The sequence below is a fragment of the Cetorhinus maximus genome, chromosome 6 (genome assembly GCF_964194155.1).
Source record: "Cetorhinus maximus chromosome 6, sCetMax3.hap1.1, whole genome shotgun sequence".
Lineage (NCBI taxonomy): Eukaryota > Metazoa > Chordata > Chondrichthyes > Lamniformes > Cetorhinidae > Cetorhinus > Cetorhinus maximus.
This window is the reverse complement of record NC_135884.1, coordinates 156,458,946-156,485,544: the sequence shown is the minus strand read 5'-3', so window position 1 is coordinate 156,485,544 and position 26,599 is coordinate 156,458,946. Positions and strand designations below refer to the sequence as shown.

General features: G+C 49.6%; 1 protein-coding gene across 2 annotated transcripts in view; it reads right to left on the bottom strand.

Moving 5' to 3' along the window:
* rhpn2 (rhophilin, Rho GTPase binding protein 2) overlaps positions 1-26,251 on the bottom strand; it is a 48,171-nt gene extending 21,920 nt beyond the window's left edge. The window contains exons 1-5 of one of the 2 annotated variants that reach the window (XM_078544712.1): positions 26,075-26,251; positions 12,278-12,393; positions 5,910-6,038; positions 2,181-2,256; positions 835-912 (exon numbers count right to left, since the gene is read on the bottom strand). In XM_078544712.1, coding sequence (XP_078400838.1) covers positions 835-912; positions 2,181-2,256; positions 5,910-6,038; positions 12,278-12,393; positions 26,075-26,143 — 468 coding nt within the window. In that variant the 5' untranslated portion in view covers positions 26,144-26,251. Of the gene's footprint in view, positions 1-834; positions 913-2,180; positions 2,257-5,909; positions 6,039-6,195; positions 6,370-12,277; positions 12,394-26,074 lie in introns of those variants that run through there. The other variant, XM_078544713.1, reaches the window with a different exon arrangement.
* Positions 26,252-26,599: the final 348 nt, after the last annotated feature.

Genomic DNA, 26,599 nt, shown 5'->3' with positions numbered 1-26,599 from the left:
AGTATTAAAATAGGGAAGTCTTGCTACAGCTAACTGGACAATGGTGTGACCAGACCTGGAGTACTGTGTACAGTTTTGTTCTCCTTACTTCAGGAGGGATATACTTGTATTGGAAGCAGTTCAGAGGAGGTTCACTTGGCTGATTCCTGGGATGAAGAGGTTGTCTTATGAGGAAAGGTTCAGCAGATTGGACCTTTCCTCATTGGATTTTAGAGGAATGGGAGGTAATCTTATTAAAACATGTAAGGTTCTGAGCTTGGCGGGGGGTGGTTGGGGGTTGGATGCTGAGAGGATGTTTCCCCTCGTGGGGGAATCTAGAACTATGGGGCACAATTTAAAAATAAAGTATCTCCCATTTAAGTTGGAGATGAGGAAGAGTTTCTTCTCTCAGAGGATCATTAGTCTTTGGAATTCCCTTCCCCAGAGAGCAATGGAGGCTGAGTCATTGAACATATTCAAGGCCGAGTTAGGTTTTTAAATCGGCGAGGGCTATGGGGCCAGACAGGAACGTGGAGTTGAGGTCACAATCAGGTCAGTCATGATCTCATTGAATGATGGAGCAGGCTAGAGGGGCTGAATGGCCTACTCCTATTTCTTATGTTCTTATGAATTTGACCTTTGTGCCTTGGCATGGAGACTATTGTTTTGGAGAAAATAACTCATTGTTTCCAGCACATGAACAGCCTGGTATTCCAGCGATAGAGTGCTCCTTCAGGAGGGCTAGGGGAGACATGTGCACATGTAACAGAGCACAGTCTGACACTGGATGGAGACCTCAGGCCTCACTTGTACACGGGACACCCAATGCAATGCGGTCTCTCTCAGAAAGCTCACCTGCCGCATGTCCATCACATCTAGGATCTTATCTTCATATCCTGCTGGGTCCTCGCTGTAGTGTTCCTGAATGAAATCCTGTGGGAAAAAAGAGGACAACCCTAAAGCATTTAAGGGCTGCACTGGAGAGCTAAGAGGCAATGAAACTCATGCGGGTTTAAATTAAAAAAAACACACATTTGGAAGAACACAAGTTACTAGAGACTTGCTGAAGGTTACTGAGTCCTCAGTCCCGGCCGCGATCACATTTCCTTGGCATTCAGGCGATATTGGAATGCTTTTCTGTCATTAAGCAATAATCTCCATGGTAACAACTGATCATATACAAATCTCTAACCTGTGACAGAAATGCCCCCCTAATGTCCCTCCCCAATCTCTACCATCTCCCCCAGCCCCTCCCCTCCCAGGAAGATCAGTCTTGGGGAACAGCTTATCACAAAGCTGTGAGACCCACACGGTCAGCAGCAGATTGACATTTTAATGTTCCTTAAAAAGGAAATCTTCTCTTGGTTGTTCACTCACACAACCCCCAAGAATCTTCATCTGTTCACAGGAGCACATCCCAGAGAAGCACCATTGGCATTCTAACTCAAACAGGGAGAAGCCAGTCTCCCAAGGCCCAGCATTTACACTGGATTCACGTGACAGACAACAGTAACAACAGTGCTGCTCACAACATCCACCACCTGCATTCATCTAGCGCCTTTAACATAGTCAAACAACCCAGAGTGCTTCACAGGAGCATTAACAAAGAAGTATTCTTACTGGATAATATTAGCCAGCAACTAAAAACACTTCCCCCATTCCCAATCATCCTCATTTAGTCTCCTGTTCTCATTTAATTTTAAACAAATTTCATTTTGAGAAAACAACATCAATTCTTCCTGCTTTGCTCCCACCGCGCACACATTTCAGCGAATAGCCCATTTCCCAGCCAGTTATCAGTCTAGGTTTAAAAGACTGACCAGGCAATCAGGCTGCACAGTTTGAGGTGCAGCGTTGTCTGGGAGTGGCTAAACCAAGGCCACGCCTGCGTCCTCAGACGGGTATGAACGATCCCACAGCAGGGAGTTCTCTCTCGGCCAACAGTTACCACTCAGTCAAAGTTACTTAGAAAAAAAAGGGTCAGATGATATTGTTTGTGGGATCTTGCAGTGTGCACACTGGCTGCCATATTCCCTACACAACAGCAAAGTCTATACATCAGGTACCTTGGGATGTCCTGAGATGGTAAAAGGCGCTAAAGAAATGCAAGATCTTATTTCAAGTTTTGATATGAAATTAAATTCAATAAGTCTGTTGCCCAGGAACTGCGCCCTTGATAGCCAAAGCCACTCAGGCCTTACCTTGATGGGTGTCACAAAGTCAACTTCCTTTGTTTCTTTCAGTCCCAGTGGGATGAGGGGAAAGCAGAGCGCATCCCTGCAAAAACATCAGGAAAATCGTCACAGGCAGGCTTGAGAGTGAGTTTACAAACCGTCCATATTGTACCGTCAACAGCAACCAAATACTGACTCAAACCCCAAAACGTCTCATATCCCAGCTGGATGTCCCAAAGTGAGGAGAGTTAACAATGCAAATCCCACAGCAAAGTTTAGAAAGAGAAATGGTTCCTATGGTCAAATAATCTCAATAGAGAAAAAAAATAATTGATCAGTGTGGTCTGTGAGGGAGGGATTGGTAAGAGGCAAATTAAAATACAAACCTATACGAGATCCATAATGGATTATAGGGATTGAGTAGCTTTCATTTCCCTGGATCTAGTGACAGAATTTAATGGGTTAAAGCTGCAGAATCAGAAGTGAGGGCAGAACTTTACTTAAAAGAATGAAGGAGACAGAATTGGCTGCAGGGGCCTCAGGGAGAGAAAGAGAGAGTAACAAAAAAATAGAAAGTCTTTGTGTGCAGCAATAAGGGAAATCTAGATGGAGCTGGTGAGATCGGAGACACAATGCGGGTTTTTATCACATTATCTCACTGCATTTGAACACGGTTGAGTTACACTGAATGGACCAGGAGTCCAGCCAGTACATTCCACTCGAGGTGCCAGGGAGACTGCACATAGACTGCCTTTGTTCATGGGACTGACTGAAAGGACCTCTCCGCACCAGGTCTCAGTCTGCATTCACTCCCTATTCAATGCCTTGCTTGAATTGATGTCACTTATAAGCTTTCCTCTCCCCACCCACCCACCCACCCATCCATTCCTTTCCCTCCCCCAACCTTCTCCCTCCCCACCTCCTCCTTCTCCTTGCCCTCTCCCCACCCATGCCTATTGGTTTCCACTCGTGAGGAAGGACTTGCCAGCTTAGCCCAGCTTGGAGTTATACTGTTCTCGATGCAGTCAGGTTAATTCAGTAACACAGCAGTTATGTTACTGGATTAATAATCCAGAGGTAGGAGTTCAGACCACGGCAACTGGGGAATTTAAAATAATTCATGAAACCTAGAATAAAAAACTAGCATCAACTATTGGATTGTTGTAAAAACCCATCTGGTTCATTAATGTCCTTTAGGGGAGGAAATCTGCCACCCTTACCTGGTCTGGCCTACATGTGACTCCTGACCCACAGCAATGTGGTTGACTCTTGAACCCCTCTGAAATGGCCCAGCGAATCACTCAGTCGTACCAAACCCCTGTGACAAAGAAATAGTGGCAGCTGCTTCACCGCCACCTTCTCAAGGGCAATTAGGGATGGGTAATAAACGCTGGTCTAGTCAGCGACACCCACATCCCATGAAAGAATAAAAACAGACACCACAATTAGCGCCTGGGTTAAGGAGGGAAAACCTGCTGAGGCCCATGTTAATCACTGAACGCTCCCATTGAAGAATGAGCAGCTGTGAAACCCCCGTTGTTGAATAGCTCAACAATTTTTTTAGATTCACAATCTTCCCTCTAAACTGGGAATGAGCAGGGAACAGACCGTGCACTAGCAATGTTTCTTTTAAGATGGATGACCCAGTGTCAATCTTAAGGGGACCACTCACTGCAACAAGACAACCGAGCACAGCAGATAGAAATTAGAGGGACCATTGTCCACAGATCGAGAACGACTCTCTGGAGTGAGGCCCCAAAGGGCACTTAGCCCCCGACACCCATAATCCCAGTGAAAGGCAGCATCCTCAGGATAGGAGAGAACAAGCAGCAAGTTAAAGAGATCGGGGCCTGAGCACCAGTAAATGGGGCTTCCCTAGTTGGTTAATGGGGCAGCGTGTCACACCGGGGCGGCCTGTCACGCCGGGGCGGGGTGTCACACCGGGGCGGAGTGTCACACCGTGGCGGCCTGTCACACCGGGGCAGAGTGTCACACCGGGGCGGCGCGTCACACCGGGGCGGCGCGTCACACCGGGGCGGCCTGTCACACTGGGGCGGCGCGTCACACTGGGGCGGCCTGTCACACCGGGGCGGGGTGTCACACCGGGGCGGCGAGTCACACCGGGGCGGGGTGTCACACCGGGGCGGCGAGTCACACCGGGGCGGGGTGTCACACCGGGGCGGCGCGTCACACCGGGGCGGCGCGTCACACCGGGGCAGGGTGTCACACCGGGGCAGGGTGTCACACCGGGGCAGGGTGTCACACCGGGGCGGCCTGTCACACCGGGGCAGGGTCCACATTCAGGCTCCAGTAGCTGAGGAACTAGAACCAGGGCCTTAAGTACAAGGCGAACTGTAAAAGAGGTAGAGAGCAGAAGCAGCTTGCTCACAGGGTGTTGAAGCCATGGCATTTACACTGTGGGATGTACCCATCAGATTTGCAGCCTGGGATTCGTAGCCTGAGATGACGGAGAAACTGTGAACCTTCAGGATCAGGCTGGAGAAATGGGAAAAGGAAAAGGGAATCTGGGGAAACTGGAATAGGTGAGGGAGAATGGCTCGAATGATCTGTTTCAGTCTTAACAACAGATCAATAAACCCGAGAATCAAAGCTGGTCACACAGACAGCTGTTGGTCTTAATCGGGGTGTCCCCTCACTCCCACCCCCACCCCCTCCAGCTCAGCCCCCGGGACCCCTGCCCCCCCAAGACCCTGCCTCCTAGCTCAACCCCCCCCCCCCAGGAACCCCCCACCCCCACCTGCACAGCCCCAGGAACCCCATTTCACCAAGACCACCACCACCAGCAATATTGCCCCCTGCCCCAGCTCAGCACCACCCCCACCCCCCCCCCCGCCCCAGGACCTCCTGGCTCTGCCAGCCAGGACCACCCCCCCTCAAGAGGCAGACTAGCCAGTCAGCCAGGACCACCCCCCACCACAAGCAGACTGGCCAGCCAGCCAGGACCACCCCCCCCCACACAAGTAGTCTGGCCAGTCAGCTAGGACCACCCCCCCCAGAGGCAGACTGGCCAGTCAGCCAGGACCACCCCCCCACAAGCAGACTGGCCAGTCAGCCAGGACCACCCCCCCCACAGGCAGACTGGCCAGTCAGCCAGGACCACCCCCCCACAAGCAGACTGGCCAGCCAGCCAGGACCACCCCCCCCCAGCCAGGACCACCCCCCCACAAGCAGACTGGCCAGCCAGCCAGGACCACCCCCCCCCAGCCAGGACCACCCCCCCACAAGAGGCAGACTGGCCAGCCAGCCAGGACCACCCCCCCCCCAGCCAGGACCACCCCCCCCCACAGGCAGACTGGCCAGTCAGCCAGGACCACCCCCCCACAAGCAGACTGGCCAGCCAGCCAGGACCACCCCCCCCCAGCCAGGACCACCCCCCCACAAGAGGCAGACTGGCCAGCCAGCCAGGACCACCCCCCCCCCAGCCAGGACCACCCCCCCCCACAGGCAGACTGGCCAGCCAGCCAGGACCACCCCCCCCCAGCCAGGACCACCCCCCCACAAGCAGACTGGCCAGCCAGCCAGGACCACCCCCCCCCAGCCAGGACCACCCCCCCACAAGAGGCAGACTGGCCAGCCAGCCAGGACCACCCCCCCCACAGGCAGACTGGCCAGCCAGCAACATGAAATGGAGTCCCAAATGGAAAGGGGTGACTGAGAGAACAGCAGCAACCACCAGCAGGGATCACTTTATAACAAATGCTTTAACCCGATGTTTTTGAATGGTTTGGAACTCACTTTTCATTCTGATAAACTTCAACAGAACCGTTTAACCCTTCCAGCTCCTCCTTCAACAGCTGCAAGTTGGAGTTGACAAAGCTCAGTTCCAGCATCACCATATCTCGGACCTTGCTGTTATCGGTCGCCCTGTAAGACAAAGACCCACGAGTCAAGCTCTCAGCCTGCGCCAGGTATATCTACAGCAAGACAGACATCTCACTCTCTACCTGGGCCCAGCTCCCCCATCACTCACTGGGACACAGGTTCCAAAGCCTCTGTACCCCATCCAGACGGCACACTTCACCTGTGAGTGAGTGTCAACACGCTCCTGCCAAAGAATATCCAAAATAACCAGAAACATCTACACCACGGTCACCCACGGCTCCCCAAGTCTCCCCATAACCCAGTTGTAACACTGAAAGCATAAGCACACAGTCTGTTCCTTCTCTCTCCAATTCCTGACTGTGCCTTTGCTTGTTATAGGATGCAAACGGTCTCCATAGTTTGCACTTTGGACAGGCCTCTCCACAATTTCAGCATCTCATTTACTGCTGAACTTTAGACAAGGTCAAACAGGTTAACATGCTGCCAATCGAGCATGACACATGCCAGCGTGTGACACAGCCACATAGCAGGGCACAGCCCTGGTCTCAGTGAGTGCGTTTCAGCAGCTTTGAAATGGCTTTTGCAGCAACAATGCTGGACTAATTGGACAGGAAAAGAGTAACCCTGCTCCTGATCACTGCTCCAAGAACTCTCCTGGGAAACTGGGCAATAGGCTTTACAGCTGTAAACTCCTCACCATGTTCAAGGACCCACCACAGAGAAAACTTTCTCCCTGATTTCAGGGAGGAATCGGAGGGAGATTGAAGCCTCTGAGTTACTGTGTGGAGTGAATTCAAAGCAAGTGCTGCCCCTCAGCACACCCCCTCCCACCTTCCTACCTACATCACAGTCACACCACAGGAACAAAACACGTTCCACAGGATACAACTTCCATCTGATCAGCAGCAAAATCTCTGCTCAAACCCATATCACTTGCTCATCATACACTCCCCTAAAACTCCAGACATTCAACAACTTATATTTATATAGTACAATATAGTGTCTCAAATCCAGCCGTCCTATCACTGGGCATTTTTAAAATGGATGCATGGCACATTAAAAAACCTCACCTGGACAATTGGACTAGGCACTGCATTGGCTGGTGTGGCGCTGGATCAGTTATCCCATTCACCGCTGATGCACTGGTGCTGAGTGACCTTTGATCCCACCCAACTCGGTTTACCTGAACCACTCAACCCGAACTCTGGCAGGGCCTCGGTCCCAGGGTTTGAGACACTATACCTGTGTCTTTAACGCACCAAAATGGCCCAAAGTGCTTCACAGGAACATTATAAAACAAAGTGTGACACTGCGTCACTTAAGGAGCCTGGTCACAGAGGTAGGCTTTGAGTGTCTTAAAGAAGGAAAACGAGGGAGAGACGTGGAGGTGTAGAGAGGAAATTCCAGAGCTTGGGGCCCAGACAACTGAAGGCATCGTCACCAGTGCTGGAGCGATTAAAACCAGCACTGCACAAAAGGTCAGAATTAGAAGAGTACAGAGATCTCGGAGGGTTATGGGCTGGAGGAGATTACAGAGATAGGGAGGGGCGAGGTCATGGAGGGGTTTGAAAACAAGGATGAGGATTTTAAAATCATGATGTTGCTTGACTGTGAGCCAGTGTATGTCAGTGAGCGCAGAGGGTGATAGGGGAACAGGGCTTGGTGTGAGTTAGGAGACTGGCAGCAGAGGTTTGGGTGATCTCAGGTTTACAGAAGGTAGAATGTGGGAAACCAGCTAGAGTGTGTGGAATAGTCGAGTCTCGAGATAACAAAGCCAAGTATTTATCTCTTTCTGCATTTCCAATCAGGACATGTAACAAGCTATATTTGATGAATAGTCTGGGATGTAGAATGTCAGGTCCTGTATGGGATACAAAGAAAAGCTTACTTTTCTTAAGGCCCTTTCACCTCCCAAAGTGCTCACTAGTCAGTGACGTACTGTTGGAGCGTGATTATCTCTGCAATGTAGGAGGTGCAGCAGCTAATCTGCACACAGTAAACCCCCACATCACTGTGATAATGACCAGATCATCTGTTTTCAATGATAGATAAATAGTTAGGAATGAAATTGACCATTACACTAGGGAGAACACCCCTGGTCTTCTAAGAGTTTGATAGGATTGACAGGGAAATGAAATCTTAGTTTAACATCTCACCTGAAAGAGGAGCCGGGATTTTCCAGTCCCGCGTGTAGTGGGAATCGCTGCGGGCTGGACAGAAAATTTGACGGAAACAAAAACAGAATTACCTGGAAAAACTCAGCAGGTCTGGCAGCATCGGTGGAGAAGAAAAAACGTCGACTCTTTTCTTCTCCACCGATGCTGCCAGACCTGCTGAGTTTTTCCAGGTAATTCTGTTTTTGTTTTGGATTTCCAGCATCCGCAGTAGTTTTTTGTTTTTATCTCTGAGAAAATTTGACGGACCAGCCAAAGGTCTGTTGACTTTGGGCGGGAATTTCCAGTCCCGCGCCAGACAGGACTGGAAAATGCCAGCCATGGTACCTCTGACAGTGCAGCATTCCCTCAGTACTGCAGTGGGAGAGTCAGCCTGGAATTTTGTGAGTATATCTTTGGAGCGGGTCCTGGACATACAACCTTCTGACTCAGAGGAGATAACACTGAGCCAGAGCTGACACCACAGGGAGTGCCACAGATTTATCCAAAGTCTGTATGAAATGTGACTGGGCAGCATCAGTATGTTTCCAATTGGCATCAGTTGCCCTGGTGTGACTGGGAACTGAAGGAGAAATAATCAGCAGAGATTCTGCAGCCCTGTGCTTGCTGCACTGGTCAAGGGTTTTGTTAAACCCAGGAGTGGGTGAGGGGTTTAGGGGGTGATGGCAGGACCCCTGGGATTGAAGAAAGGAGTCTGCGGAGACCAGCCCTGGGGTGGGCTGCGCCTGGAGAGTCACAGAGCTGGACAAGGACTTCACGGTGAGGAGCTTCTTGTAAAAAACCCTCAAAAATCTACGGGCGCTGAAGGGGAAAATGGGAAGAGAAAGGTTGGTAATGAAATTACGAAGGATACCCCAGTAGAAAGGAGAACGAGTTTTAAATGAGACTGTGTGGCACACACACAGCCCCTCCCAGATCAAAACACAACGTTGCTAAACCAGAGTAGCAAGTTAAACATCAAGCAGACACAGTCCCAGAGACTGATAGCCTTAGCAGATACGAACATACATACAAACATACCAACTAGGAGCAGGAATAGGCCACTCAGCCCCTCGAACCTGCTCCGCCATTCAATAAGATCATGGCTGATCTGAGTGTAACCTCAACCCCACATTCCCACCTACTCCCAATAACCTTTCACCCCCTTGTTTATCAAGACTCTATCTACCCTCTGCCTTATAGATATTCAAAGACTCTGCTTCCACCTCCTTTTGAGGAAGAGAATTCCAAAGACTCATGACACTCAGAAAAAATTTCTCCTCAACTCTGTCTCCAATGGGCGACCCCTTATTTTTAAACAGTGACTCCTAGTTCTAGTCTCTTCCACAAGGGGAAACATCCTCTCCACATCCACCCTGTCAAGTCCCCTCAGGATCTTATACATTTCAATCAAGTTGCCTCTTACTCTTCTAAACTCCAGCAGTTTTTTTTTATTCATTCAAGGGGTATGGGCATCACTGGCTAGGCCAGCATTTATTGCCCATCCTTAATCACCCTTGTTCAGAGGGCATTTAAGAGTCAACCACATTGCTGTGGATCTGGAGTCACATGTAGGCCAGACCAGGTAAGGTCTGCAGTTTTCCCCATTAATTTCAGATTTTTAATTGAATTCAAATTCCACCATCTGCCCATGGTGGAATTTGAACCCAGGTCCCCAGAGCATTACCCTGGGTCTCTGGAATAACTAGTCAGTGACAATAACACTATGCCACTGCCTCCCTCCAAAGATACAAGCCTAGCCTGTCCAACCTTTCCTCAAGACAACCTGCCCATTCCTGGTATTAGTTTGGTAAACCGTCTCAGAACTGCTTCCAACGCATTTGCATCCTTCCTTAAATAAGGTGACCAAAAGGGACCAAGGGGGCAATCTATGGGTGGAGCCAGAGGACATCACTAGAGAGTTGAATGAATACTTCACATCCGTCTTCACCCAAGAGAATGAGGTTGAAGGTATCGAACTCAGGGAGAGAGACTGCGAGGTTCTTAAGCAAATTGAGTGACAAGGTATTGGAGGTGTTGGCAGGCTTAAAAGTGGTCAAATCTCCAGGTCTGGATGATTTGCATCCCAGACTGCTGAGGGAGGCAAAGGAGGAGATCGCAGGGGCTGTGACCTGAATTTTTAATTCCTCTCTGGCCACTTCATGCACGAGGTGAGACAGAGTGTGGGCTGACTATTAAACTGCAGGGGCATCACACCTAACATCCGTCATCAGGATTCACTGGACAGTGATCAGGAGCAAGAACCCTCACTGATTACCCCTCTCTCTAACCCAGGGCTACTGAGGCTGATTGCAGGGGGCCTCCCTCTGCTGGTCGAGGTCAGAGAGCTTGGGCCTTCGACTGGCATAAGATGGGAAGTGTTGTTTCCATAAGGATCAGTGCTGGGTCACTGCTGTTCACAGTTTGGTTGAAGTGAATAGTATAGATGATTGAAGGGGAAGCTGGTGAGCATATGAGAGAGAAGTGAATAGAGAGTTATAATGATTGATTTAATTGAGAAAAGGTGGGAGGAGGCTCGAGTAGAGCGTAAAAACCAGCATGGACTGGTTGGACCGAATGGCCTGTTTCTGTGCCGCATAGTTTGTGTGATCCTGTGTAAGCTAAAGGTACAGTTAGTCACTCAGTCATCAGGAAACTTCCTTTTCATTCTCAATTGGGATTCCCACGATTTCACCATGAAACAACAGCCCACCCTGATCAACGTCACCAAATCATCCGATTCCCGACTGATAGGGACCAGGGGAGTGAAATCAGCTTCAAGCTTTCGCTCCGAGCTTCAGCATAACTCACCCCATCTCTGTCCTAAATGGGCGGCTCCTTATCCCCTCAGGATCTGATATGTTTCATTCAGGTCACCTCTTACTCTTCTAAACACCAGCAGATACAAACCTAGCCTGTCCAGCCTTTCCTCATAAGACAACCTGCCCATTCCAGGTATTAATCTAGTAACAAAAACAGAAAATGCTGGAAAAACTCAGCAGGTCTGGCAGCATCTGTGGAGAGAGAAAGAGAGTTAACGTTTCGTGTCTGTGTGACCCTTCTTCAAGAGAGTTCCCAAGAAAGGTAGAATAGGAGATGAGAAAGGGATTGTAATGCAGGGAGCTGACTGCAAGAGCCCCACTCTGTTCTGGAGAGCAGCTTTAAGGGACATTGTCCCTGCTATCCAGAGATTTATAGGTTGACATTTGCTGCCTTCCTGCTACTCGTTGGCACAGTGCAGCCACAGAGTGAGGTAGGAGCAGCTAAAGAACATTCACTGTGTTTGAGCTGAAGCCAGATGCACAATGGGACAGAGTGTGCAGCTCGGGAACCGACTGTTCTCATTGTGGGCACAAACTCTGCACCTCTTTGAAATGAAAGAACAGAACATCACTGGACAGATACCATGGGCTTGGATGGGCACTCACTGAATCAGGCAGAACTCAATGTTTTGGAGCATTGCAGGAAGGATCACTCCCTGGGCTAAGATAAAACCACTTCTGAATCAGAGTGAGACAGAGAGAGAGCGCGAGAGAGGGACAGAGCCAGTGCGCGAGAGAGAGAGAGAGGGACAGAGAGAGAGAGAGAGAGAAAGAGAGAGGGACAGAGCCAGTGCGCGAGAGGGACAGAGAGAGAGAGGGTGGGAGAGGGACGGAGACAGAGAGAAAGAGAAAGAGGGACAGAGCCAGTGCGCGAGAGGGACAGAGAGAGGGACAGAGAGAGAGAGGGATAGAGAGAGAGGGAGAGGGACGGAGACAGAGAGAAAGAGAAAGAGGGACAGAGCCAGTGCGCGAGAGGGACAGAGAGAGAGAGGGACAGAGAGGGAGAGGGACGGAGACAGAGAGAAAGAGAGAGAGGGACAGAGAGAGAGGGACAGAGAGAGAGAGAGAGAGGGACAGAGAGAGAGAGAGAGAGAGAGAGAGGGACAGAGAGAGAGAGGGACAGAGAGAGAGAGAGAGGGACGGAGACAGAGAGAGAGAGGGACGGAGACAGAGAGAGAGAGGGACGGAGACAGAGAGAGAGGGGGACGGAGACAGAGAGAGAGGGGGACGGAGACAGAGAGAGAGGGGGACGGAGACAGAGAGAAAGAGAGAGAGAGGGACAGAGATCATACACCACTGGGCTTACCGCAGTAGGTTTTCTGCTCCAGCTCGCAGCCGCATTGCTTTAATGATCTGCTGGTTGAGGGTCACTCTCTGGCTCTGCAGTTTGCTGCGACCCGTCTGGGCATATGGGTTACACCCCTGATGAAAAAAGAAAGATTGTCAGTGAGGATGGGAGCCGAGGTGGGGAAGGGGAGAGGGGGTAGGTGGCTCACAATGAGCAAAGCTGGAGAATAGCAATGTCTGCTGCATTCCCTCTCTCCCTCCCCCATATGCCCACAATCACACACACACGCACACACACACATTACTGAATGGGTCCATGTCATCTGTCAGGGCACAGTGACCTCTGCCTGAAAGGCACAGTGAGTTCAACCATCTTAGAACTGAAAATGAGCAATTTCAGCTCAGGAGAGTAAAGAGTTCAAGTGAAGGGACAAAGCAAATTGGAGAACGACAAATGGTACAGCCCCTATCACCAGATAAAATCAGCAGCACAGGCCATTCAACCCATTGCATCGGTACTGGCTCCAAGAGGCAAAAATACTCTTTTGTCTAAAGTGCCTTTCATACCCTCAGGAGCTCCTACGGTCTGTCAGAGCCAGTGAAGCAGTAAAAGGAGTGGTCACTGACATAATGTAGGAAACACAGCTGCAAAATCCCACATACTAGCTTATGTGATCATTATCGAATAGCTGTATCTGGTATGTCCAACAGGTCGATCTGATGTGTCCAGTGTGTGGGTGAAGCGGGTTAACACGCTTCAGTCCCCACCACTAGCTCGCAGCAATGTGAAAATCAGCCAGATGTGTAAGTCTCTCCCTGTCAGTACACAGTCTCTCCATCAGCAAGTCCTCAGCCAGATGTGTAAGTCTCTCCGTTAGTACACAGTCTCTCCATCAGCAAGTCCTCAGCCAGATGTGTAAGTCTCTCCCTGTCAGTACAGTCTCTCCATCAGCAAGTCCTCAGCCAGATGTGTAAGTCTCTCCCTGTCAGTACAGAGTCTCTCCATCAGCAAGTCCTCAGCTGCGCCTCCTCATGGTGACACACGGAAACCGGGTCCCTCGAGGCTTCAGGCTAAAGCTTCAGAGGAACTCGGAGGAGGTTTGGCCCCAGACATGCAGTGTGTGGGCCCACTGGCATGTGGACAGGCGCTGGCACTCATGTACCAAACTCCCAGCTGTGGGCGAATAGCTCCACTGCCTTGTGGATACCTGGGGAGGGTTGAAGACTGAGGGAGTAAAACCCTGACCTAAAATCTGGAGCGGAGCCCAAAGAGGGACCGATGTCTCAATTCCTCATCTTTCCGGCAACTCCTGGAACCGGGCCGATGCCAAGCGTAACGCTTTGCAGCCCTTTGCGCTCAACCAGAGAGGTCAAGAGGGGGACCCTGACGTTTGGGCAGCCCAGGGTCTGCATTAATTTTGCCCTGGAGGCCACTCCAGTCTCACTGCAGAACTTTATCACTATACGGGAGACGGCAGTAACAGCCCAACTCGATTGGTGTAGAGAACGGGTGCTATGGACCGTCTCCCATGGTGAGAGGGAGCATCGGGTCCCAATGGTCAGCCATCGCCAACCTCAAGTCCGGCAGCCCCCGGGTAATGAGGTGCTGACCCACCACAGTCCATCTGCGTCAATGGGTGTTTGCAGCTTTGAGTCACTTATCAAAAAGCGGACAGAATCCATCACACCCGGACAAACAAATAAAACAAACAAAATGAAAGGCGACGCCAACTCTTTGATTGACAAACTGGAACATCAGGACCACGTGCACGGGGTTTACAGACAACTTGCAGCTGGTCAATAACCCAAACAAGACAACCATGATCTACATGGCTGTACATTGACATGGCTTCCCAGCAAGAGACCAGGGTCCCACTGGGAGAAAAACACCACCCGTTCATCTGGCAGAGGAGAGAGTTCCGAGGAATGTGTGAGCAAGGTGTAGGCTGCGCTGTAAGGAACTCACTACTCGATAATAGAACCCCACACAAATGTTTCCGAAGGTGTTCTCTCCATCCACCTCTCAAACAGGGTCAGTTAACCTCATGAGTATCTGTGCTCCAGCACAGAGGTGAAAGACCAGTTCTGAGAGGAGTTTGATGCTGCTTTCAGCAGAATCCCTGAGACAGAACATCTTTACCTATTGGGGGATTTTAACACAAGGCTGTGGTTTTTTTATTTCAGTCATGGGATGTGTATCGGTGGTGGAGGGAGTGAATGTTTGTGGATGTGGTGCCAATCAAGGGGGCTGCTTTGTCCTGGATGGTGTCAAACTTCTCAAATGTTGTTGGAGCTGCACTCATCCAGGCAAGTGGAGATTATTCCATCACACTCCTGACTTGTGCCTTGTAGATGGTGGACAGGCTTTGGGGAATCAGGAGGTGATTACTAGCACATTATTTATATGGCTAGTCCAATTCAGTTTCTGGTCAATGGTAACCCCCCCAGGATGTTGACAGTGGGGGATTCAGTGATGGTAATGCCATTGAATGTTAAGGGGCAATGGTTAGATCCTCTCTTGTAGTTTCTATTTCTCCCGCTCTCGCTGATCAGACATGCATACCCCAACAACCCCATGTATAAAAATAAAGTTCACCAGGTCACTAGGACAAGAGGATTTAACTTCAAAATTAAATGGAAAAGTTTATCTGAGACCAATCATATGAAAAGGTCTTAAATGATAATAAAACATTTAGAATTTTGGGGTTCAAGATGTATCAAGACATGAAACTGCCTCATCTGACCTGAATATAGTCTCTCAGTCAGAGTATATTCAAGACAACAACTTACATTTATATTCCACCTTTAAACATAATAAAACATCCCAAGGTGCTTCACAGGAACATTATAAAACAAAGTATGACACTGAGCCACATAAGGAGATATTAGATCAGAGACCAAAATCTTTGTCACAGGATTGGTTTTAAGGAGCGTCTTAAAGGAGCAGAGAGAGGTAGAGAAACGGAGAGATGGAGGGAAGGAATTCCAGAATATAGGGTGCAGACAACTGAAGACACAGCCACCTATGGTGGAGCAATTAAAATCGGGGATGGACAAGGGGCCAGAATTAAAGGAATGCAGAGATCTCAGAGGGTTGTGGGTTGGAGGAGATTACAGAAAAAAAGGGAGGGGTGAGGCCATGGAGGGATTTGAAACCAAGGATGAGAATTTTAAAATCAACACATTGCTTGACCGGGAGCCAGTTTAGGTCAGTGAGCCCAGGACTGATAGGGGAACGGGGCTAAGGGAAATCAGATTGGTGCAGAAAAACACCTCTGACCACAATTCCATCAGACAGTTGTCTGCCTGTAGTGTCCTCAAGGCCCTGTGGGAAAAGGAGATGGTAGATCCTGTCGGATGGTTCCCTGAACAGACTGTCAAAGCCATTGGCTGCCCCCAAGCATTAGTGCATCCCTCGGCACATAGTCCTGGAGCTTGGAATATGCCAGTCTGCAACACTCGGTCATGGATGGCTCTTTGCACTGGAAGACCAGCAAGTTTCAGGCAGACCAAAGAGGGTTTTTGGTTGAGCTGGTAGCCTTCCAGCAGCAGTTGGTGTTTATCTCAGTGTGTGTCCCTGGGAACAGCCCATACAGCACAGAGTCCTGGATCACAGAGCTGCTCAGGTTCGTCAATTCCACTCCAGACCTTTGTTGCAAAGACACATTACAGAAGGCAGAACGCCTCATCACTAGAACCTTCAAACAAGGACCAAGACGTAGCTGAGCTGATGGTGAGAAAGGCCCTCCCTCTCAGATCCTTCCTACATGTGCACAGTCTCATCCCTCCGCATGTCACCCTCAAGTCAGCTGCAGTGGAGAAGAGACTGTCGCCCACCTCCTTCTGTAATCTGTAATGTCTCATTGCAAAGAAGGTCTGGAGCGGTTTCTACAATCCTGAGCAGCTCTGTGATGCAGGACTCTGTGCTCTATGGGCTGTTCCCAGGGACACATACCCAAGACAAACATCAGCTGCTGCTGGAGGATCATCAACTTGGTGAAAGACTCTCTTTGGTCTGCCCGAAACTTGCTGCTCTTCCAGTGCAAAGAGTCGTCCATGACAGAGTGTTGCAGACTGGCACATTCCAAGGTCCAGGATTGTGTCCTGAGGGCTGCGCTAAAGCTTGGGGGCAGCCACCGCAGAGAGACAATGGGGAAAGGCCGTGGCTAAGACCCTCCTTCCAGAGGGACAGGAAACCCCATAAAAGTCCTTGGGCCAGAAGCACCAGATAATGTTTGACATGAAATGTAAATGTACACTGTAACCCTAACCTGTAATTGTAAGTGTAGAGAGGCACCGCAGAGTGTCATATACTGTACTGAAAGAAATGGAACTGTACAGCACTTTATACAACTATTTTCAATTCATATAATGTACTTTTACAAATTTTCTGAATGAAGTGTACTTTTTGGAAAAAAAACTAAGGGAAATCAAGGGATAAGAGGATGGGGCAGGAAAATGGAATTGATATAGAAAATGTTTCTCCCTAACAGCACTGTGGGTGTACCTACACCACACGGACTGCAGCGGTTCAAGAAGGCAGCTCAGCACCAATTCCTTGAGGGAAATCAGAGGTGGGCAATAAATGCTGGCACATTTAGCAGGACATGAGGCTAAGAGATGAGGCACTAGAGAGACTGCATCCCAAAAAACATTTTCTTGCTGCCTTTTGGATGAGATGTTAAACCGAGACTGTGTCTGCCTTCTCAAGTGGATGTAAAAGATCCGGTGACTCTGTTCAAAGAGCAGGGAGGGCTTTCCCCGGGTGCTTCAGGCAATATTTACACCTCAAACAGATTATCTAGTCATTCTCGCATTGTAATTTGTGGGGACTTGCTGTGAGTAAACTGGTTGCTGTGTTTCCTACATTACAACAGACTAACTTCAAAAGTATTTCATTGCCTGCGAAGTGCTCTTGGACATCCTGAGAGCATGAAAGGCGCTATAGGAATGAAAGATTTTGAGGTGCAGAACTATTTTTAAAAAGGAACAAGCTGTCCTTCTTTTGGTTTCATTGTGGCCCACTAGTCCCATGAACAGTGAGACAGTATATCCTGTGCCCAAATGCATTAGGAAGGAGATATTTTTAGCTCGTGCCCCGTGTGTGACTCACTCCATCCTATGACGTGTGTATGATGCAATCTCTGGGAGCAGGTAGCAAAGGGTGGGATCCTCCTGTGCAACCACATTCCAGCAGAGGCCATGATATAGCGTGGGGTCAATGCCCCAGCCCTCCCCAGCACAGTCAGCAAGTTTCAAGGGCAGGTCGGAACCCCAGGTCGCCCTCAGTGAAGAAAGGGTATTGGACAAACCCCTGAGTCTTGTTCCTTGTTATCTGCACTGAGTCACCTCCTTCTAGAACCACCTGCAGTCTACATGGTTAAGAGGCTCCCACAGTGCTCTTGGGTAAATATTTGATCGGGGAAAATAATGGCAGGGCTCTGGAGGATAAAGGTTGGGGGGTGGGGGCGGGGGGAGGATTAATTGGATTGCTTTTTTGAAGAGCCAGTAAAGGCATGATGGGCCAAATGGCCTCCTCTGAAAATCAGAAGGGAAATTCTCAGATGGAAACAGGCAGTGAAAGACCCTCTTGTTAAATCTCACAACTCGCTCAACAAAATGTTAACAATATGAAAAAGAAAAAAAAAAGTGTTTGAATCATCATTCTCAGTAACAGGCGGGTAACACAGCAGCAGGACAATTTCAACCTGAAATGGGGAAAGACATACACTCACTCACACACACCCACTCACACACACCCCCATCACCTTGTATTTATATAGCATCTTTAACATAATAAAATGTCCCAAGGTACTTCACAGGGGTGTTACAAGCCCAAATCTGGCACCCAGCCACATAAGGAGATATTAGGACAGGGAGCCAAAAACATGGTCAAAGAAGTAAGTTTTAAGGAGTGTCTTAAAGGAGGAAAGAAAGGTAGAGGGGTGGAGAATTTCAGGGAGGGAATTCCAGAGGTTGGGAGCCAAGCAGCTGGAGGCCCGGCCACCGATGGTGGAGCGATGGAGTTTTACGCCATAGCTAATTTCCAAGTGTCCTCAGCATGAAGAACCCTCATGGTTCCCTAACCCCATCTCAGGAGGACTCAAACATCAGCTTTCTTACTGCACACACACAGCTCGCCTCCACCACCCCCCCCAATCCTGAGAAGCCCGTGACATCTCCCATGGCCCCCTCATTCAGACATTGTTAGGGTCACCTGCAGTGAGCTGAATACCAACATGTAGTGTTTAAAGGATATTCAAAAAATTCAATTAACCATTGGACTAATCCCCACGTCACACATTCCTGGTACAAATGCATCCATGGCAACTATCTGTTATCATTGACGATTAATACACATTCCAGAAGCTTCTCTCTCTCTCTCTCACACAAACACAAACACACACACCTTTGTGTACATTTAGCAATCACTGGTGTTAACTTTGAACAGTAATAAACTCTCTCTCGCTCTCTGGGTGTAGCTGCCTACTGCACTCAGTCCATGAACCTGTACGTAAGCACTGAGGCTGCCACAGATCAATCAGAGATATACCCTGACCATTCTTTTGGTCACCACTCCTAAATATCCTATGTCATTCAGTGTCAAATTTTGTCCAATAATGCTCCTTGGGGCATGTTAGTATGTTAAAGGTGCTGTATAAATTGATGTGGCTGAGGACAGGCTTGACCTGGGTGCACATTTCCCCTTCAATCAGCTGTCACTAACAAGGTCGACGTGTTTAACCAACACCCTTAAGGAGCTGCCTCAGTCCCTGTGCAGTCCAGTCCAGCCAATCAGACTCTGCCAGTCTATGTTTAATGCTCCTGTTCCAGGGTGGAGTTGGCTGAAGCTACATTAGACTCAACCTCTCTCTAGTCAGTCAGCTGCTCAGTAAACAAAGCAGCTTTATTTTGAAGCAATTCATTTTGGTAAACTAGAACTGAGAAAGCGGAGAGTCCTGCAGATCAGAGCTGCCTCTGAGGGTCTCCGGCACCTCCTCTTGCTCACACCGCAGGTGTAGAGTGACCTAGAAACTGTATTAACTGAAGATTGGGGTGCGTTGGGGATGAAGGCCGGGGGAGGGGGGCCGGGGGGGGGGGGGGGGGGGGGGTTGCGGGGGAGGAAACAAGGGGATTCCCACATTTTTCCTCAGGGCTTTCTGGATGTGAGAGGCCAGTTTGATCCTCTGCTCAACACCCAGTCTAGGGCAATTGTTGCCTCAACACTGCTGGACAGGCCTGGACTCCACAACATGGGAGAGAGATTCTCTATTGTCCTTTCCCATGGCAGCAGTGCTAGCTCCTGTCTGGGTGTGTGACCATGTCAGATTGAGCAAATTCATCTAATGATGCCAATAATGTCTTGAGTTCACTAGGAGCCACCTGATGCCTCTACACTGCAGGTAAAGGAGCTCCTCATTCAACTCCAACCGGTAGTAGCCGGAAATGCAAACTGATGCCAACAGCCAGGGCAAGTCAGCCAGCGATTCTCTGCCAGGAATAAAGAGAGTGGGGGAATTTGGTGGAAGGGGCACAGGCTGCTGCCCAAAGTGAGGGTGAGGGTGGCAAACATTCTGGTTTTTGTTGTTGGAACCAGGCCAAGCTGTCATTATTGTCCATTTCCTTGTTGCTTCAGGATATTGAGTCAACAGGGTTGGGTGGAGCTGGAGTCACATGTAGGCCAGGCTGATGAGGTTAGTCAGGAGCCCAGCCCTGAGGGAGCGAGTGAACTAATTGGAACGATGTCCCCAACCAATCCTGCTGCTGTTTAACTTCTCAAACTCTAGATTTCCAGAACACCCCCAGAATTCCAGAGATCTAAATCATAGTCTCAACCATTAAGCTCAGTTACTTGTCAAAAGGCAATATTATTCTGTGTGGTTTCACATCTGTGACCTCTCACCTGATGAAAGGTGATGACCGGAAACATTAACTCTGTTTCTCTCTCCACAGATGCTGCTTGACCTGCTGAGTTATCCCCCAGCATTTTCTGTTTTTGTTTATGAAATATTATACTATCATGTTCACAGCAGAAGTGTTTTTGTTTAATTCTTTCTTGCTATCAGTGTCACTGGTAAGGCCGGCCTTTACCATTCAACCCCCATTTCCCACGAGAAGCTGGTGGTGAACTGCAGTAGTTAGACTAACTAAAACAGCATTGCAGTCTTAATTTCATTCACACAGACTAGTTAAACACCATCACAAGACATATCCAGCTGGAAATGCAAACATTAACCCTTTCCCTACTGCCTCTAGAGTTACATCATCAGCATTAAGTCTCAGCTTTCTGCAAGAAATCCCAGACCCAGTGCTGACAGTGTTAAAATTAAAACAGGTTTCTTCAGCTGCTCCACTTAGAAACACAACCCTGACCCCCAGAAGCAGTGGGGGGTGCGGGGAAACACAGGCCCTGGCCCTGGGGAACGGTGGGTGTGGGAAGGGACACAGGCCCCACCGCTCGGGAACGGGCGACATGAGCTCTCTCGCTCTCTCCCTCTACCTCGTGCCCTCACTTGTTTGCTGGCTGCCAGTCTGGGGCTGAAACACTGGCTCCACAGAGAGTGAGGCACAGTCACAAACAGCAATGTCAGCCTCAATTCACCACATCTTACACCTTCCGTCCCAGATTTCACCAGCTTTACTTCAGGTCACTGGACAGTGATCAGGAGCAGGAACCCTGCCTGATTCCCCCTCTCTCTAACCCAGGGATCACTGGACAGTGATCAGGAGCAGGAACCCTGGCTGATTTCCCCTCTCTCTCTCTCTCTCTCTCTAACCCAGGGATCACTGGACAGTGATCAGGAGTAGGAACCCTGCCTGATTCCCCCTCTCTCTCTCTCTAACCCAGGGATCACTGGACAGTGATCAGGAGTAGGAACCCTGGCTGATTTCCCCTCTCTCTCTCTAACCCAGGGATCACTGGACAGTGATCAGGAGTAGGAACCCTGGCTGATTTCTCCTCTCTCTCTCTCTCTAACCCAGGGATCACTGGACAGTGATCAGGAGCAGGAACCCTGGCTGATTTCCCCTCTCTCTCTCTAACCCAGGGATCACTGGACAGTGACCAGGAGCAGGAACCCTGCCTGATTTCCCCTCTCTCTCTCTCTCTCTCTAACCCAGGGATCACAGGACAGTGATCAGGAGCAGGAACCCTGGCTGATTTCCCCTCTCTCTCTCTAACCCAGGGATCACTGGACAGTGACCAGGAGCAGGAACCCTGCCTGATTTCCCCTCTCTCTCTCTCTCTAACCCAGGGATCACTGGACAGTGATAAGGAGCAGGAGCTGTGAAATATGTCTTCAGAGCAGGAGTCGGCCAGTCAGTCTTTCCTGAAAGGTGCAGAAGAGTGAATGAAAAGTGAGTGTTTCAGACTGTGTTACATACCTCTCCTCCTTCAATTGACACGAGTTCACAGAACTTGGAGGTCAACCAAACATCCAGAAACAAATTCAGTAAACATATTGATTTTAGATAGTGAGTCACCTGTTCAAATATCAAACACGGCCCACTCCAGCTCAGGAATAATATTGTGAATTCAGCTGTACTGACCATCTACAAAATGTCAGCAGCAGAAAGTCACAGGCTCCCATTGCGCCTTCCACCTGTTCACGCACACGCTGCTGTCCCAGCACAATACTGTGAGCAAGTGTGGGAAAAGCACCTTAAACCACTGGTTAATTAAACAGGAAATAAATTCAGTTTATCACTCTGCCCAGTCTCAGCATGGCAACCAGCTGCCTTCCTACTAAGTAAAGAGAGGAACTTCACTGAACACTGCAAGCCCTTTGCTAAACTAATCCAATTAAACTGTATCAATCCCAGACTAATCCAGTGTCCCATTCTCCCCCATATCCCTGTATCAATGCTCAAGCTAAGTCCACCTCTGCATATGGCCCCGCAATTACCTCCACTTCAAATATTCATCCATTTTTCACTTTAAAACTGCAGTGATCTCTGCCCAGCCACTCTATGTGGTAAAACATTCCACACGCCACCAACCTTCTGTCTTCCCAAATCTCGGCAACAAATCGAAATCGAAATTAATGACTCCTCTCATCAATTTCACACAGGGTTTCATCTTTCATTATCAAAACTCTCCAATTTTTAAAAAGCTTCTCAATTTACCCCAAGTCAATTCAGGACATCTTCTTCCCCCCTCATACCACAGCTAAACCACAAGGATCCATCCAATTTCATTTATATAGCACTTTTCACCAACACTGGACATCTCAGAGCACTTTACAGCCAATGAAATACTTTTTGAAGTGTAGTCACTGTTGTAATGTAGGAAATGAGTAACGGAAAATGAGAATGGAAGAAGGGACATGAAATTCGTAAGCGCATCCAACAGTAACACTGTCCCAATTTTATTAACTTGTCCTGTGTTCATGTTTAATAAATGTGTAAAAGGAGAAATGTTTTCAGTAGGGGAGGGTCAGGATACAGAGGGCCCAGATTTAACAGAATGGGTAAAAGGTGCAGGAGGGGAGATCAGAATTATCTAAATAAATACAGCAAGCTAACTCGAACTGGAATGCACTGCCCGAGAGTGGTGGAAGCAGATGGAAGGGAATACATTTTGGTGGGAAGAATGATATCTCATACTCCTTGATGGGGTGGAGGAATGGAGAAGTCCAAGGATACAAATATACAGTCCACTAAAAAGTGGCAACACAGGTTAATAAGGTCATAAAATTGCAAACAACGCACCAGGGTTCATTGCTATAGGGGCAGAATTGAAAAGCAGAGATGTTAAATTTGTACAGAGCCTTGGTTAGAGCACATTTGATGCACTGGCAATATTTGTGATGTTATTATAAAGAAAAAGGAAACAGACACATTGGAGAATGATATTATAACCTCTTGGTTCTAATATGAGGAAAGGACAACTAGAGCAGGGCTCTTTAGAGAAGGCTGAAGGGTTCTGAAAGATTTTGATAGGGTAGAGGTAGAGTTGTTTCCACTTGTGGGGCAGTCCAGAACTAACTGGGGACCATAAATATAAGATAGTCACTAATAAATCCAATAGGGAATTCAGGAGATATTTCTTTAGCCGGAGAGAGTGGTGAGAACGTGGAACTTGCTACAACATGGAGTGGTTGAGGCAAACAGGTTAGATGCATTTAAGGGAATCTCGTATAAACACACAGGAGGAAAAGGAATAGGATATGTTAATAGGGTTCGATGAAGAGGCTGGGAATAGGCTTGTATGCAGCATAAACACCAACATGGAGCTGTTGAGCTGAATGGCCTCTTTCTGTGCCATTCACAGAATGATCTTCACAATAGTAACTGTCAAAAAGGAATTGGATGCATCTGAAAAAAAAATTGCAGGACAATAGGGAAAGAGAAGAGAAATGAATCCAGTTAGATTGCTCTTTCAAAGAGCTGGCACAGTCAACATGGGCCAAGTGTCTCCTACGCGGGATCATTCTACAATCATGGATGTGTGCATCTAAAAACAAAACTCTCGGGCCTTTTCTGTTCCAGTGGGAATAGTCCCAGTCTTTGTAGACAATATTCCAGCAATAGTACTCAAGACTTGTGCTCCAGAACTTGCCGCGCTCCTAGCCAAGCTGTTCCAGTACAGCTACAACACTGGCATTTACCCGACAGTTTGGAAAATCGTCCAGGTATGTCCTGTACACAAAAAGCAGGACAAATCCAACCCGGCCAATTACCGCCCCATCAGTCTACTCCCCATCAGTAAAGTAATGGAAGGGGTCATTGACTGTACTGTCAAGCAGCACTTGCTTAACAATAACCTGCTCACTGACGTTAACGTTGAGTTCCGCCAGGGCCACTCAGCTCCTGACCTCATTACAGCCTTGGTTCAAACATGGACAAAAGAGCTGAACTCCCGAGGTGAGGTGAAAATAACTGCCCTTGACATCAAGGCAGCATTTGACCGAGTGTGGCATCAAGGAGCCCTAGCAAAACTGGAGTCAATGGGAATCAGGGGGAAAACTCTCCGCTGGCTGGAGTCATACCCAGCATACAGGAAGATGGTTGTGGTTGTTGGAGGTCAGTCATCTCAGCTCCAGGACATCACTGCAGGAGTTCCTCAGGTTAGTGTCCTCAGCCCAACCATCTTCAGCTGCTTCATCAATGACCTTCCTTCCATCATAATGTTAGAAGTGAGGATGTTCGCTGATGATTGCACAATGTTCAGCACCATTCACGACTCCTCAGATACTGAAGCAGCCCATGTCCAAATGCAGCAAGACCTGGACAGTATCCAGGTTTGGGCTGATGAGTGACAAATCACATTCACACCACACATGTGCCAGGCGATATACTTCTATCTCCAACATGAGAGAATCTAACCATCTCCTCTTGACATTCAACAGCATTACCATCGCTGAATCCCCCATTATCAACATCCTGGGGGCTACCATTGACCAGAAAATGAACTGGACTAGCCATTTAAAAACCGTGGCCTCAAGAACAGGTCAGAGGCTAGGAATCCTGTGGTGAGTAACTCACCTCCTGACTCCCCGAAACCTGTCCACCATCTACAAGGCACAAGTCACAAGTGTGATGGAATATTCTCCAATTGCCAGGATGAGTGCAGCTCCAACCATACTCAAGAAGCTCAACACCATCAGGACAAAGCACTCCATCCACCACCATAAATATCCACTCCCTTCACCACTGACGCACAGTAGCAGCAGTGTGTACCATCCACAAGATGCACTGCAGGAATTCACCAAGGCTCCTTTGACAGCACCTTCCAAACCCACGACTGCTACCACCTACAAGGACAAGGACAGCAGATAGATGGGAACACCACCACCTGGAAGTTCCCCTCCAAGCCACTCACCATCCTGACTTGGAAATACATCGCTGTTCCTTCACTGTCACTGGGTCAAAATCCTGGAATTCCCTCCCTAACAGCACTGTGGGTGTACCTACACCACATGGACTGCAGCAGTTCAAGTCAGCTCACCACCACCTTCTCAAGGGCAACTAGGGATGGGTAATAAATGCCAGCCCAGCCAGTGACACCCACATCAAAAGGTGTAATGAAAACTCTCAAGTCTCTCCTCACTATATTTCCCGATGCCTGGATCATGCTCCCCAAAATTTGGTTTGAACATCCTTTCCATAATGGGGCAGCTGCAGTATTCACTGCGCCCTAACCTCACCTCCTGTGATTATTAAACCTGGGAACTTCAACCCTTGATAATAAAACCCAAATTCACAGAGAAACTGAAACAAAGTCAGATGCAAGAATGAAGGTGGGTGGGGGGGGCAGTGAAACCCCAGGATCAACCCCCCAAACCCAGGGATCACCCCCCTCAACAACCCAGGGATCAACCCCCCCAAACCCAGGGATCACCCCCCCCAAACCCAGGGATCACCCCCCTCAACAACCCAGGGATCACCCCCCCCAAACCCAGGGATCACCCCCCCCAAACCCAGGGATCACCCCCCCCAAACCCAGGGATCACCCCCCCAAACCCAGGGATCACCCCCCCAAACCCAGGGATCAACCCCCTCAACAACCCAGGGATCAACCCCCCCCCCACCCCCGCCCAACCTCAGGATCACCCCCCCCAAACCCAGGGATCACCCCCCCAAACCCAGGGATCACCCCCCCTCAAAACCCAGGGATCACCCCCCCCAAACCCAGGGATCACCCCTCCCAAACCCAGGGATCACCCCTCCCAAACCCAGGGATCACCCCCCCCCCCAAACCCAGGGATCACCCCCCCCCCAAACCCAGGGATCACCCCCCCCCAAACCCAGGGATCACCCCCCCCCCCCCCCCCCAAACCCAGGGATCACCCCCCCCGGATCCCCGGACACTGACCTTCCGGAACCGGCCGCTCTCCCGGACCGGGCTGGCCGGGTGTCCACCTGTCCGGAGAGTCTCGGTCATCGCGGCCGGAATCAGTGACCCGGAGTCGCTCCGAATGTGGAACCCGCGGTTTCCGCACCGGATCTCAGTCGATCCCGGGCTCTGCGGCTCCGGATCTCAGTCGATCCCGGGCTCTGCGGCTCCGGATCTCAGTCGATCCCGGGCTCTGCGGCTCCGGATCTCAGTCGATCCCGGGCTCTGCGGCTCCGGATCTCAGTCGATCGCGGGCTCTGCGGATCTCAGTCGATCCCGGGCTCCCCGCTCCGGATCTCAGTCGATCCCGGGCTCCCCGCTCCGGCTCCGGCTCTCGGTCGATCCCGGCTGTTCGCTCTCTCGCTCCCGGGTGGATCTGAACCAGTTTCTCCGCTGCTGCCGCCTCTTGAATCCGAGTCCAGGATCCGCCCCCTTTAAACAGCCAATCACAGAGCGAGAAACCGGATCAGAGACAATCCGGATCAGAGAGAATCCGGATCAGAG